The 16520-nt window shown below is 47.5% G+C and overlaps 1 protein-coding gene across 1 annotated transcript in view; it reads left to right on the top strand.

The window, feature by feature from the left end:
- The window catches only part of LOC110497205 (neuronal acetylcholine receptor subunit alpha-7-like), a 79734-nt gene that overhangs the window by 11025 nt on the left and 52189 nt on the right, over positions 1 to 16520 (top strand). Inside the window, exon 2 of the mRNA XM_036934010.1 lies at positions 15297 to 15436. Within this exon, the coding sequence (XP_036789905.1) occupies positions 15297 to 15436 (140 nt within the window). The remainder of the gene's footprint in view (positions 1 to 15296; positions 15437 to 16520) is intronic.

Below are 16520 nucleotides of genomic sequence, written 5' to 3'. Positions count from 1 at the left end.
GGTGATTTAATACTAACAAAGACACAGGATTTCCTGTTACTCTCTGATTCAATCTGGTTCACTAGAACAGGCTAGGATGTTGCTTTAATCCAGACAAGGTCATGGTTATTCATTTCATTATGACAGCAAATGTGTGTATTCAAACTAATCCTGTATTCATCTAATGTACTTTTCAATACTTGTTCCCTGAATATAGTAGCGACCTTGACCCAACACCTAGCGACCTTGATCCAACACCTAGCGACCTTGACCCAACACCTAGCGACCTTGACCCAACACCTAGCGACCTTGGCCCAACACCTAGCGACCTAGCCAAGAGGTTCAGATCTCTTGGCGTTACAGCTACAGTAAGGTCCTGGGTTGACAATCTCAAGGTCACAGGTTCAAGCCCTGGTCTGGACTGACTTCGCTATATTGACAAGTATAATGGGATAGATTGGGCTGAGGTACATCCCATAATACACCGTGATACACCATAATACACCGTGATCTGTGGTGTAAAAATACTTGAAAGTAATACTTAAGTTCTTTTGGGGGGGTGTATCTGTACTTTATATTTATATATACTGTATATATTATTTATTATTATAAAAAATAATGTAAACCCTTTTTCGTCATATCCAATTGGTAGTTACAGTCCTGTCCCATCGCTGCAACTCCCGTACGGACTTGGGAGAGGCGAAAGGTCGAGAACCGTGCGTTCTCCTGCTTGTTGACACTTGGCTTAACCCAGAAGCCGGTCAGCCCGGCCCACCACAGGAGTCGCTAGAGCACTATGGGACAAGGACATCCCAAACCCTTCCCTGACCCAGATGACGATGGGACAAGAACATCCCAAACCCTTCCCTGACCCAGATGACGATGGGACAAGGACATCCCAAACCTGTCCCTGTGTGTCGCCTCAGGGGTTTCCAGGTCGCAGCCAGCTGCAACACAGCCCGGTATGGAACCAGGATATGTAGTAACACAGCTAGAGCTGCAACACAGCCCGGTGTGGAACCAGGATATGTAGTAACGCAGCTAGAGCTGCAACACAGCCCGGTGTGGAACCAGGATATGTAGTAACTCAGCTAGAGCTGCAACACAGCCCGGTGTGGAACCAGGATATGTAGTAACTCAGCTAGAGCTGCAACACAGCCCGGTATGGAACCAGGATATGTAGTAACACAGCTAGAGCTGCAACACAGCCCGGTATGGAACCAGGATATGTAGTAACGCAGCTAGAGCTGCAACACAGCCCGGTGTGGAACCAGGATATGTAGTAACTCAGCTAGAGCTGCAACACAGCCCGGTATGGAACCAGGATATGTAGTAACTCAGCTAGAGCTGCAACACAGCCCGGTGTGGAACCAGGATATGTAGTAACACAGCTAGAGCTGCAACACTAGCCGGTATGGAACCAGGATATGTAGTAACACAGCTAGAGCTGCAACACAGCCCGGTGTGGAACCAGGATATGTAGTAACTCAGCTAGAGCTGCAACACAGCCCGGTGTGGAACCAGGATATGTAGTAACACAGCTAGAGCTGCAACACAGCCCGGTGTGGAACCAGGATATGTAGTAACGCAGCTAGAGCTGCAACACAGCCCAGTGTGGAACCAGGATATGTAGTAACTCAGCTAGAGCTGCAACACAGCCCGGTGTGGAACCAGGATATGTAGTAACTCAGCTAGAGCTGCAACACAGCCCGGTGTGGAACCAGGATATGTAGTAACGCAGCTAGAGCTGCAACACAGCCCGGTATGGAACCAGGATATGTAGTAACTCAGCTAGAGCTGCAACACAGCCCAGTGTGGAACCAGGATATGTAGTAACTCAGCTAGAGCTGCAACACAGCCCGGTGTGGAACCAGGATATGTAGTAACTCAGCTAGAGCTGCAACACAGCCCAGTGTGGAACCAGGATATGTAGTAACGCAGCTAGAGCTGCAACACAGCCCGGTATGGAACCAGGATATGTAGTAACTCAGCTAGAGCTGCAACACAGCCCGGTGTGGAACCAGGATATGTAGTAACGCAGCTAGAGCTGCAACACAGCCCGGTGTGGAACCAGGATATGTAGTAACGCAGCTAGAGCTGCAACACAGCCCGGTGTGGAACCAGGATATGTAGTAACTCAGCTAGAGCTGCAACACAGCCCGGTGTGGAACCAGGATATGTAGTAACTCAGCTAGAGCTGCAACACAGCCCGGTATGGAACCAGGATATGTAGTAACACAGCTAGAGCTGCAACACAGCCCGGTATGGAACCAGGATATGTAGTAACGCAGCTAGAGCTGCAACACAGCCCGGTGTGGAACCAGGATATGTAGTAACTCAGCTAGAGCTGCAACACAGCCCGGTATGGAACCAGGATATGTAGTAACTCAGCTAGAGCTGCAACACAGCCCGGTGTGGAACCAGGATATGTAGTAACACAGCTAGAGCTGCAACACTAGCCGGTATGGAACCAGGATATGTAGTAACACAGCTAGAGCTGCAACACAGCCCGGTGTGGAACCAGGATATGTAGTAACTCAGCTAGAGCTGCAACACAGCCCGGTGTGGAACCAGGATATGTAGTAACACAGCTAGAGCTGCAACACAGCCCGGTGTGGAACCAGGATATGTAGTAACGCAGCTAGAGCTGCAACACAGCCCAGTGTGGAACCAGGATATGTAGTAACTCAGCTAGAGCTGCAACACAGCCCGGTGTGGAACCAGGATATGTAGTAACTCAGCTAGAGCTGCAACACAGCCCGGTGTGGAACCAGGATATGTAGTAACGCAGCTAGAGCTGCAACACAGCCCGGTATGGAACCAGGATATGTAGTAACTCAGCTAGAGCTGCAACACAGCCCAGTGTGGAACCAGGATATGTAGTAACTCAGCTAGAGCTGCAACACAGCCCGGTGTGGAACCAGGATATGTAGTAACTCAGCTAGAGCTGCAACACAGCCCAGTGTGGAACCAGGATATGTAGTAACGCAGCTAGAGCTGCAACACAGCCCGGTATGGAACCAGGATATGTAGTAACTCAGCTAGAGCTGCAACACAGCCCGGTGTGGAACCAGGATATGTAGTAACGCAGCTAGAGCTGCAACACAGCCCGGTGTGGAACCAGGATATGTAGTAACTCAGCTAGAGCTGCAACACAGCCCGGTGTGGAACCAGGATATGTAGTAACACAGCTAGAGCTGCAACACAGCCTGGTGTGGAACCAGGATATGTAGTAACGCAGCTAGAGCTGCAACACAGCCCGGTATGGAACCAGGATATGTAGTAACTCAGCTAGAGCTGCAACACAGCCCGGTGTGGAACCAGGATATGTAGTAACACAGCTAGAGCTGCAACACAGCCCGGTGTGGAACCAGGATATGTAGTAACGCAGCTAGAGCTGCAACACAGCCCGGTGTGGAACCAGGATATGTAATAACACAGCTAGAGCTGCAACACAGCCCGGTATGGAACCAGGATATGTAATAACACAGCTAGAGCTGCAACACAGCCCGGTATGGAACCAGGATATGTAGTAACTCAGCTAGAGCTGCAACACAGCCCGGTATGGAACCAGGATATGTAGTAACGCAGCTAGAGCTGCAACACAGCCCGGTGTGGAACCAGGATATGTAGTAACGCAGCTAGAGCTGCAACACAGCCCGGTGTGGAACCAGGATATGTAGTAACTCAGCTAGAGCTGCAACACAGCCCAGTGTGGAACCAGGATATGTAGTAACTCAGCTAGAGCTGCAACACAGCCCGGTGTGGAACCAGGATATGTAGTAACGCAGCTAGAGCTGCAACACAGCCCGGTGTGGAACCAGGATATGTAGTAACTCAGCTAGAGCTGCAACACAGCCCGGTGTGGAACCAGGATATGTAGTAACACAGCTAGAGCTGCAACACAGCCCGGTATGGAACCAGGATATGTAGTAACGCAGCTAGAGCTGCAACACAGCCCGGTGTGGAACCAGGATATGTAGTAACTCAGCTAGAGCTGCAACACAGCCCGGTATGGAACCAGGATATGTAGTAACTCAGCTAGAGCTGCAACACAGCCCGGTGTGGAACCAGGATATGTAGTAACACAGCTAGAGCTGCAACACTAGCCGGTATGGAACCAGGATATGTAGTAACACAGCTAGAGCTGCAACACAGCCCGGTGTGGAACCAGGATATGTAGTAACTCAGCTAGAGCTGCAACACAGCCCGGTGTGGAACCAGGATATGTAGTAACACAGCTAGAGCTGCAACACAGCCCGGTGTGGAACCAGGATATGTAGTAACGCAGCTAGAGCTGCAACACAGCCCAGTGTGGAACCAGGATATGTAGTAACTCAGCTAGAGCTGCAACACAGCCCGGTGTGGAACCAGGATATGTAGTAACTCAGCTAGAGCTGCAACACAGCCCGGTGTGGAACCAGGATATGTAGTAACGCAGCTAGAGCTGCAACACAGCCCGGTATGGAACCAGGATATGTAGTAACTCAGCTAGAGCTGCAACACAGCCCAGTGTGGAACCAGGATATGTAGTAACTCAGCTAGAGCTGCAACACAGCCCGGTGTGGAACCAGGATATGTAGTAACTCAGCTAGAGCTGCAACACAGCCCAGTGTGGAACCAGGATATGTAGTAACGCAGCTAGAGCTGCAACACAGCCCGGTATGGAACCAGGATATGTAGTAACTCAGCTAGAGCTGCAACACAGCCCGGTGTGGAACCAGGATATGTAGTAACGCAGCTAGAGCTGCAACACAGCCCGGTGTGGAACCAGGATATGTAGTAACTCAGCTAGAGCTGCAACACAGCCCGGTGTGGAACCAGGATATGTAGTAACACAGCTAGAGCTGCAACACAGCCTGGTGTGGAACCAGGATATGTAGTAACGCAGCTAGAGCTGCAACACAGCCCGGTATGGAACCAGGATATGTAGTAACTCAGCTAGAGCTGCAACACAGCCCGGTGTGGAACCAGGATATGTAGTAACACAGCTAGAGCTGCAACACAGCCCGGTGTGGAACCAGGATATGTAGTAACGCAGCTAGAGCTGCAACACAGCCCGGTGTGGAACCAGGATATGTAATAACACAGCTAGAGCTGCAACACAGCCCGGTATGGAACCAGGATATGTAATAACACAGCTAGAGCTGCAACACAGCCCGGTATGGAACCAGGATATGTAGTAACTCAGCTAGAGCTGCAACACAGCCCGGTATGGAACCAGGATATGTAGTAACGCAGCTAGAGCTGCAACACAGCCCGGTGTGGAACCAGGATATGTAGTAACGCAGCTAGAGCTGCAACACAGCCCGGTGTGGAACCAGGATATGTAGTAACTCAGCTAGAGCTGCAACACAGCCCAGTGTGGAACCAGGATATGTAGTAACTCAGCTAGAGCTGCAACACAGCCCGGTGTGGAACCAGGATATGTAGTAACGCAGCTAGAGCTGCAACACAGCCCGGTGTGGAACCAGGATATGTAGTAACTCAGCTAGAGCTGCAACACAGCCCGGTGTGGAACCAGGATATGTAGTAACTCAGCTAGAGCTGCAACACAGCCCGGTATGGAACCAGGATATGTAGTAACGCAGCTAGAGCTGCAACACAGCCCGGTGTGGAACCAGGATATGTAGTAACTCAGCTAGAGCTGCAACACAGCCCGGTGTGGAACCAGGATATGTAGTAACTCAGCTAGAGCTGCAACACAGCCCGGTGTGGAACCAGGATATGTAGTAACTCAGCTAGAGCTGCAACACAGCCCGGTATGGAACCAGGATATGTAGTAACTCAGCCAGCTGCAACACAGCCCGGTGTGGAACCAGGATATGTAGTAACTCAGCTAGAGCTGCAACACAGCCCGGTGTGGAACCAGGATATGTAGTAACTCAGCTAGAGCTGCAACACAGCCCGGTGTGGAACCAGGATATGTAGTAACGCAGCTAGAGCTGCAACACAGCCCGGTATGGAACCAGGATATGTAGTAACTCAGCTAGAGCTGCAACACAGCCCGGTGTGGAACCAGGATATGTAGTAACGCAGCTAGAGCTGCAACACAGCCCGGTATGGAACCAGGATATGTAGTAACACAGCTAGAGCTGCAACACAGCCCGGTGTGGAACCAGGATATGTAGTAACTCAGCTAGAGCTGCAACACAGCCCGGTGTGGAACCAGGATATGTAGTAACGCAGCTAGAGCTGCAACACAGCCCGGTGTGGAACCAGGATATGTAGTAACGCAGCTAGAGCTGCAACACAGCCCGGTGTGGAACCAGGATATGTAGTAACACAGCTAGAGCTGCAACACAGCCCGGTATGGAACCAGGATATGTAGTAACACAGCTAGAGCTGCAACACAGCCCGGTGTGGAACCAGGATATGTAGTAACACAGCTAGAGCTGCAACACAGCCCGGTGTGGAACCAGGATATGTAGTAACTCAGCTAGAGCTGCAACACTAGCCGGTATGGAACCAGGATATGTAGTAACACAGCTAGAGCTGCAACACAGCCCGGTGTGGAACCAGGATATGTAGTAACGCAGCTAGAGCTGCAACACAGCCCGGTGTGGAACCAGGATATGTAGTAACTCAGCTAGAGCTGCAACACAGCCCGGTGTGGAACCAGGATATGTAGTAACACAGCTAGAGCTGCAACACAGCCCGGTATGGAACCAGGATATGTAGTAACTCAGCTAGAGCTGCAACACAGCCCGGTGTGGAACCAGGATATGTAGTAACACAGCTAGAGCTGCGATGCAGTGCCTTAGACCGCTACACTACTAGGGAGGCCTACTATTTATATTTTTGAAATACTTTTACCTCACGACATTCCTTAAGAAAATGATGTACTTTTTACTCCATACATTTTCCCAGCACAGGAAAATAGTCCAATTCATGCACTTATCAAGAGAACATTTCTGGTCATCCATCCTGCCTCTGATCTGACGGACTCACTAAGCACAAAGGCTTGGTTTGTAAATGATGTCTGAGTGTTGGAGTGGGCCCCTGGCTGTCTGTAAATGATGTCTGAGTGTTGGAGTGTGCCCCTGGCTATCTGTAAATTATGTCTGAGTGTTGGAGTGGGCCCCTGGCCATCCGTAAATTAAAATAACAAGAAAATGGTGCTGTCTGCTTTGTTTAATTTAAGGAATTTGAAATGATTTATACTTTTACTTTAACTTTTGATACTTAAGTATATTTTAGCAATTACATTTACCTGTGATACTTGAGTATATTTAAAAGCAAATACTTTTACTCAAGTAGTATTTTACTGGGTGACTTTCACTTTACCTTTCACTTTATCTTTACTTTCACTCAAGTATGACAACTATGGAGTTTTTCCACCACTGGCCCTAGATGAAAGGAGGTACATAAATTCAGTTCATTATCATCAGAACGTCTTTTAGGATCAAGTATCATTAAATAACTGGTCATTACAAAGATGATATAAGACATCTTTCCATGTGATAATATCATCAGACAAGACAGTTTTATTGGGTGAATGAATGTGGCCTTCATCCTGTTACTTGAGATGTTGCATTGATATAACAGGACATGTGTGCTTGTGTTTCCATAGTGGCTGATTAGACCTTGTAAGGTCTCGTCTGTCTAAGTATAACGGTCCTTAGTAACAGGCTTCAACTACGTGAAATCATTCATGTCAAAGGGCTCTATAGGGAAAAGTACGTCATTGTGTACACAGAAAGACCGCATGTAACAATCCTTAACTATGTGACATGTATTCTACACACACACACACAAACACACACACACACACACACACGTTATGTTCTTCTATCCTTGCGGGGACCTAAAATTAAATTACATTCAAAATCCTGTTTTACCTAACCCTACCCACTAATTCTAACCCTAACCCTAACCCTAACCCTAACCCTAACCCTAACCCTAACCCTACCCACTAATTCTAACCCTAAACTTAACCCCTAATCTTAAAATAGCCTTTGTCCTCATGGGGATGTGGGAAATGTCCCCACGAGGGAGAATTTGCCTTGTTTTACTATCCTTGTGGGGAATTGTGGGGATTTTCGGTTCCCACAAGGATAGAAGAACAAGACCACACACACACACACACACACACACACACACACACACACACACTTTTACATACTATTCATTTAACATACTATTTCATCATATACACATGCCATATTACATAGCATTAAACACACTGTCTACACACACACTGCTGAACCTGTGTAGATAGATGGACTCACACTGCTGAACCTGTGTAGATAGATGGACTCACTCTGCTGAACCTGTGTAGATAGATGGACTCACTCTGCTGAACCTGTGTAGATAGATGCACTCACTCTGCTGAACCTGTGTAGATGGACTCACTCTGTTGAACCTGTGTAGATAGATGGACTCACACTGCTGAACCTGTGTAGATAGATGGACTCACTCTGCTGAACCTGTGTAGATAGATGGACTCACTCTGCTGAACCTGTGTAGATAGATGGACTCACACTGCTGAACCTGTGTAGATAGATGGACTCACTCTGCTGAACCTGTGTAGATAGATGGACTCACTCTGCTGAACCTGTGTAGATAGATGGACTCACTCTGCTGAACCTGTGTAGATAGATGGACTCACACTGCTGAACCTGTGTAGATAGATGCACTCACTCTGCTGAACCTGTGTAGATAGATGCACTCACTCTGCTGAACCTGTGTAGATAGATGCACTCACTCTGCTGAACCTGTGTAGATAGATGGACTCACACTGCTGAACCTGTGTAGATAGATGCACTCACTCTGCTGAACCTGTGTAGATAGATGGACTCACACTGCTGAACCTGTGTAGATAGATGGACTCACACTGCTGAACCTGTGTAGATAGATGGACTCACTCTGCTGAATCTGTGTAGATAGATGGACTCACTCTGCTGAACCTGTGTAGATAGATGGACTCACTCTGCTGAACCTGTGTAGATAGATGGACTCACACTGCTGAACCTGTGTAGATAGATGGACTCACACTGCTGAACCTGTGTAGATAGATGGACTCACTGCTGAATCTGTGTAGATAGATGGACTCACTCTGCTGAACCTGTGTAGATAGATGGACTCACTCTGCTGAACCTGTGTAGATAGATGGACTCACACTGCTGAACCTGTGTAGATAGATGGACTCACACTGCTGAACCTGTGTAGATAGATGGACTCACTCTGCTGAACCTGTGTAGATAGATGGACTCACACTGCTGAACCTGTGTAGATAGATGGACTCACTCTGCTGAACCTGTGTAGATAGATGGACTCACTGCTGAATCTGTGTAGATAGATGGACTCACACTGCTGAACCTGTGTAGATAGATGGACTCACACTGCTGAACCTGTGTAGATAGATGGACTCAAACTGCTGAACCTGTGTAGATAGATGGACTCACTCTGCTGAACCTGTGTAGATAGATGGACTCACACTGCTGAACCTGTGTAGATAGATGGACTCACACTGCTGAACCTGTGTAGATAGATGGACTCACTCTGCTGAACCTGTGTAGATAGATGGACTCACTCTGCTGAACCTGTGTAGATGGACTCACACTGCTGAACCTGTGTAGATGGATGGACTCACTCTGCTGAACCTGTGTAGATAGATGGACTCACTCTGCTGAACCTGTGTAGATAGATGGACTCACACTGCTGAACCTGTGTAGATAGATGGACTCACTCTGCTGAACCTGTGTAGATAGATGGACTCACTGCTGAATCTGTGTAGATAGATGGACTCACACTGCTGAACCTGTGTAGATAGATGGACTCAAACTGCTGAACCTGTGTAGATAGATGGACTCACTCTGCTGAACCTGTGTAGATAGATGGACTCACGCTGATGAACCTGTGTAGATAGATGGACTCACTCTGCTGAACCTGTGTAGATAGATGGACTCACGCTGATGAACCTGTGTAGATAGATGGACTCACTCTGTTGAACCTGTGTAGATAGATGGACTCACGCTGATGAACCTGTGTAGATAGATGGACTCACTCTGCTGAACCTGTGTAGATAGATGGACTCACTCTGCTGAACCTGTGTAGATAGATGGACTCACTCTGCTGAACCTGTGTAGATAGATGGACTCACTCTGCTGAACCTGTGTAGATAGATTGACTCACTCTGCTGAACCTGTGTAGATAGATGGACTGCTGAACCTGTGTAGATAGATGGACTCACACTGCTGAACCTGTGTAGATAGATGGACTCACTCTGCTGAACCTGTGTAGATAGATGGACTCACACTGCTGAACCTGTGTAGATAGATGGACTGCTGAACCTGTGTAGATAGATGGACTCACTCTGCTGAACCTGTGTAGATGGACTCACACTGACTCCCATTCTAATAGTAAGAGCACCTTGCCTTTTTAGGTCCTGATGCACTTAAACAAGTCATGCAAGCTGCTGATGAAGATACACACACATAAAGAAACACAGGAACACACACAGGAACACACACACAGGGATACACACACGCAGTCATGCAAACACACACACACAGACACAGACACAGACACACACACACACACACACACACACACACACACACACACACACACACACACACACACACACACACACAGAGACACACACACACACACACACACACACACACACACACACATACGCTACTGAACCTGTTAAAAAGCTCTGTGGAAGAAGCTTTTAACAGAAGTCTCTGGTCCCGTCTGGCCCAACGGCACAGCTGTGTTGAAGAAACACTGGGCTGCTTCCCAAATAGCAGGCTGTTCCCTACACAGCACACTATAGGCCTGCCCTTGGTCAATGGTAGTGCACTATATAGGGACTAGAGTGCCATTTGGGAAGCAGTCCCTGTGTGCGTTTGCCTCAGTTTGACCCTCACAGACAAAACACAGCCCAACCTACTAGTGTCCCTCTGGGTCCCAAATGGCACCCTATTTGCTATGGGCCCTGGTCAAAAGTAGTGCACTATATAGGGAATAAGGTGCCATTTGTGGCGCTGACATTTCCTTGTGTAGCTCGTAGCTGTGAAGAGATGAATAAAAATCTATTTATTTTTGAACCTCACTAAGATTGACCTACCATACCCCTCAGAGGTCAGGTCTGTTTCCTGTTGCCATGGAGAAGAAAACATCAAAGATATGATGTTTATTCTTCACTTCTTCTTTTTTTTTGTTGTCTTTGGAAATAAAGATTAGCATAATTATGTTCTGGTACAAATGTTTAAAGCTGCAATCCATAGCGGGGAAACTGCCACGTCCGCTTGTGATATTACCACAGCAATAATGTTACTTCTGTTGTGTGCTGTTTGTTCTGTACAAGACCAAGGTAATGTAGATTACAAAGGCATTACTTCTGTTGTGTGCTGTTTGTTCTGTACAAGACCAAGGTAATGTGGATTACAAAGGCATTACTGTGTAACGTGCATACAGCTCCATTCAGTTCATAGTAAGTAACGCCTCACTTGGTTCACTAGTACTACATAGTATCACACTCAGATACGCCATCTGTTGGCTTGGCTACATCTCGTAACAACTTCAAACGATCAACCCTGTTTTCTTCCCTTGGACATCATTGCAGGCATGATAGAACAGCAGAGTATGTACTACAATGTTTTTTTACCACAATGCTGGATGCTCATTTCCTCAAAACAATAACCATAACAAACGTGTCTGGAACGGCCATCTTGGATCTCACTGTACCTGGAACGGCCATCTTGGATCTCACTGTGTCTGGAACGGCCATCTTGGATCTCACTGTGTCTGGAACGGCCATCTTGGATCTCACTGTGCCTGGAACGGCCATCTTGGATCTCACTGTGCCTGGAACGGCCATCTTGGATCTCACTGTGCCTAGAACGGCCATCTTGGATCTCAATGTGCCTGGAACGGCCATCTTGGATCTCAGCTGACAATATACAATGTTTGTTCTTTTAAGCTGTTCTGATATACTGACTCACTAACCCAACTTTTGTTCTCTCTCTCTCCTCTCTCGTTCCATTCATGCACACATACACACTCACACTGACACTCACACTCACTCACACACTCACTCACACACTCACTCACACACTCTCACTCACACTCTCACTCACACTCTCACTCACACACTCTCACTCACACACTCTCACTCACACTCACTCACACACTCACACTCACACACTCTCACTCACACACTCACTCACACACTCACACACGCACTCTCACACACTCTCACTCACACTCACACACAAACACTCACACTCACACACTCACACTCACTCACACACTCACTCTCTCACAGGGAAGTGGGTACTATTTGGGACTCTCCAGCAGAAGGCCCTTTGTTTGGTTTATTTTGGTCTCGTTCGCTAATTATCCATTAAGCCATTTAATTACGTGCTCATCTTCGTTAGCCTCCTTGGTAATTGCTGGACTGTGTGTGTGTGTGTGTGTGATTAGACAACAGAGTCATTTGGGAGACGTTGAGCGATGAAGACCAGGGCCTTTTCAGTCATGAAGAGTTACACAGTTTTAGTTTGAATACCTGAAAGGAGGATTTTCTGAAATGACCAGACTGGAAATAACCGTCATCATTGGTCTCCATCTCAATGATCAGGAGTGGCTTCCTGTCCTTGTTCCTACTCCGTCAATAACCATGTCAGAGAGTGGAAGATCATATTCCCTGTGTGTGTGTGTGTGTGTGTGTGTGTGTGTGTGTGTGTGTGTGTGTGTGTGTGTGTGTGTGTGTGTGTGTGTGTGTGTGTGTGTGTGTGTTTTTGTGCATGTTTAAGCGCCTGCGTGTGTTTAATCTTCGTGTCGTGCCTGACATGGAGCTCTACTATCCCGACATCATGTCAGAGTCACTGATTGACTGACATGGAGCTCTACTATCCCGACATCATGTCAGAGTCACTGATTGACTGACATGGAGCTCTACTATCCCGACATCATGTCAGAGTCACTGATTGGCTGACATGGAGCTCTACTATCCCGACATCATGTCAGAGTCACTGATTGACTGACAGCTCTACTGTCCCGACATCATCTCAGAGTCACTGATTGACTGACAGCTCTACTATCCCGACATCATGTCAGAGTCACTGATTGACTGACATGGAGCTCTACTATCCCGACATCATGTCAGAGTCACTGATTGACTGACATGGAGCTCTACTATCCCGACATCATGTCAGAGTCACTGATTGACTGACATGGAGCTCTACTATCCCGACATCATGTCAGAGTCACTGATTGGCTGACATGGAGCTCTACTATCCCGACATCATGTCAGAGTCACTGATTGACTGACAGCTCTACTATCCCGACATCATGTCAGAGTCACTGATTGACTGACATGGAGCTCTACTATCCCGACATCATGTCAGAGTCACTGATTGACTGACAGCTCTACTATCCCGACATCATCTCAGAGTCACTGATTGACTGACAGCTCTACTATCCCGACATCATGTCAGAGTCACTGATTGACTGACATGGAGCTCTACTATCCCGACATCATGTCAGAGTCACTGATTGACTGACAGCTCTACTATCCCGACATCATCTCAGAGTCACTGATTGACTGACCGCTCTACTATCCCGACATCATGTCAGAGTCACTGATTGACTGACAGCTCTACTATCCCGACATCATGTCAGAGTCACTGACTGACTGACATGGAGCTCTACTATCCCGACATCATGTCAGAGTCACTGATTGACTGACATGGAGCTCTCCTATCCCGACATCATGTCAGAGTCACTGATTGACTGACATGGAGCTCTACTATCCCGACATCATGTCAGAGTCACTGATTGGCTGACATGGAGCTCTACTATCCCGACATCATGTCAGAGTCACTGATTGACTGACATGGAGCTCTACTATCCCGACATCATGTCAAAGTCACTGATTGGCTGACATGGAGCTCTACTATCCCGACATCATGTCAGAGTCACTGACTGACTGACATCTCTACTATCTATTGATGTGTCTTGTTAGCCTCATCAGAGCATCACTTCACTTGCCAGTCTGACTCCAGTGATGTCAGAGGAACCTAGAGGAAGTAGCTGAGGAAATGGAGTCGTCCGTCAGTTGGCCGACCAACCAGAAACAAAGCTTTGTAGTTGTGGTAAATTATGATGATGGTGAGGATGATGATGGTGGTGATGATGATGATGATTTCACCAGTGGGACCACATATGTTATTGTCGTTGAAGTGTTTAACCGAGAGAGACGGAGGAAAAGAGGGATATTGTGAGAGATAGAGAGAGAGACACAGGGAGACAAAGGGAGAAAATGAGCAAGACAGACAGGCAGAGAGACAGAAATACAGACAGACAGACACAGAGAGAGACAGAAATACAGGCAGACAGGCAGGCAGGCAGGCAGGCAGGCAGGCAGGCATGTAGGCAGGCATGTAGGCAGGCAGGCAGGCAGGCATGCAGGCAGGCAGGCAGGCAGGCAGGCAGACAGACAGACAGACAGACATTAATATTAATTCAGCTTTTCCAGCTGTCTCATCTATATTGTGTGTAAACCACTTCCTGAATCCACAGTGAATACATCATGAGTAACACCAATCCTCCATGTAAAACATCATTGCAGATCCCAGTGTTAATTTACAACAGTTTATAATGGGGTGTGGGTGTGTAATGTTATTCTAATCAAAGTCTATCCTCTGGGTGTTGCTGTTGAGATTAACAATATGGATTGCTGCTGTGAATAAATTGAGAATGCTGTTATATTATGCAAACGGTTGGTCATGGTGTGAACATACTGTCAATTACTGCTCTCTACTTACTTTTTAATTCTCTTTTCTCTCCATCTAACCTCTCTCTCTCTCTCTCTCTCTCTCCCTCCCGCTCTCTCTCTACCTCTCTCTCACTCTCTACTTCTCTCTCCCCCCTCTCTCTCTCTCTCTCTCTCTCTCTCTCTCTCTCTCTCTCTCCCTCTTCTACCTCTCTCTCTCCCTCTTCTACCTCGCTCCCTCTTCTACCTCTGTCTCTCTCTACCTCTCTCTTCTACCTCTCCCTCTCTCTACCTCTCTCTCTACTTCTCTCTCCCCCTCTCTCTACTTCACTCTCCCCCCTCTCTCTCTCGCTCTCTCTCTCTCTCTCTCTCTCTACCTCTCTCTCTTTCTCTCTCCACTCTGTGTGGTCCAGAAGGTGTTATATGTGATTGTTTTAATCCTTCATGGTTTCTATGTTGGTTTTCTAGATGATCAATTTAAATCTCTCTCTCCCTCCATCTCTCTCTTCCTCTCTCACACTCTCTCTCTCTTCCTCTCTCCATCTCTCTCTTCCTCTCTCTCTCTCTCCATCTCTTTGTCCATCAGGTTGTGTTGGTGGTCAGTACCAGCGGAAGCTTTACAAGGATCTGTTGACTAACTATAACCGTCTGGAGAGACCAGTGTTCAACGACTCAGCTCCTATACTGGTGGAACTAGGCTTCACACTGTTACAGATCATAGACGTGGTGAGTCTCTCTGTATACTGGTAGAACTGGGCTTCACACTGTTACAGATCATAGACGTGGTGAGTCTCTCTCTGTATACTGGTAGAACTGGGCTTCACACTGTTACAGATCATAGACGTGGTGAGTCTCTCTCTGTATACTGGTGGAACTGGGCTTCACACTGTTACAGATCATAGATGCGCGTGTGTGTGTGTGTCTGAGTCTGTTTTTTGGATGGGCCAGTGAGTTGAGGTAAATTTGGATGCTGACCCCATGCTTCCCTAATGTTATTCTGCAGTATCTTCTGATGGAGACCCATGCTTCCCTAATGTTATTCTGCAGTATCTTCTGATGGAGACCCATGCTTCCCTAATGTTATTCTGCAGTATCTTCTGATGGAGACCCATGCTTCCCTAATGTTATTCAGCAGTGTCTTCTGATGGAGACCCATGCTTCCCTAATGTTATTCTGCAGTATCTCCTGATGGAGACCCATGCTTCCCTAATGTTATTCTGCAGTATCTTCTGATGGAGACCCATGCTTCCCTAATGTTATTCTGCAGTATCTTCTGATGGAGACCCATGCTTATCCATAGCTGTATATTATACTCCCTGATATTATTCATCTACTTAGAAACCCACAGCCCTCACTGTATCCCCTCTGTCTCTCTCTCTCCTTCTCTCTCCTTCTCTCCTTTCTCTCCTTCTCTCTCCTTCTCTCCTCTCTCTCTCCTTCTCTCTCTCCTTCTCTCCCTCTCTCTCCTCTCTCTCTCCTTCTCTCCCTCCTCTCACTGTATCCCCTCTGTCTCTCTCTCTCCTTCTCTCTCCTTCTCTCCTTTCTCTCCTTCTCTCTCCTTCTCTCCTCTCTCTCCTTCTCTCTCTCCTTCTCTCCCTCTCTCTCCTCTCTCTCTCCTTCTCTCCCTCCTCTCACTGTATCCCCTCTGTCTCTCTCTCAACTTCTCTCTCCTCTCTCTCTCCTTCTCTCTCCTCTCTCTCTACTTCTCTCTCCTTCTCTCCCCTCTCTCTCCTTCTCTCTCCTCTCTCTCCTTCTCTCCCTCTCTCTCCTCTCTCTCTCCTTCTCTCCATCCTCTCACTGTATCCCTCCG

Source organism: Oncorhynchus mykiss, chromosome 10 (assembly GCF_013265735.2).
Source record: "Oncorhynchus mykiss isolate Arlee chromosome 10, USDA_OmykA_1.1, whole genome shotgun sequence".
NCBI classification, from domain to species: Eukaryota; Metazoa; Chordata; class Actinopteri; order Salmoniformes; family Salmonidae; genus Oncorhynchus; species Oncorhynchus mykiss.
Note: the sequence above shows the minus strand (reverse complement) of the source record. Positions and strands in the feature narration are given on the sequence as shown.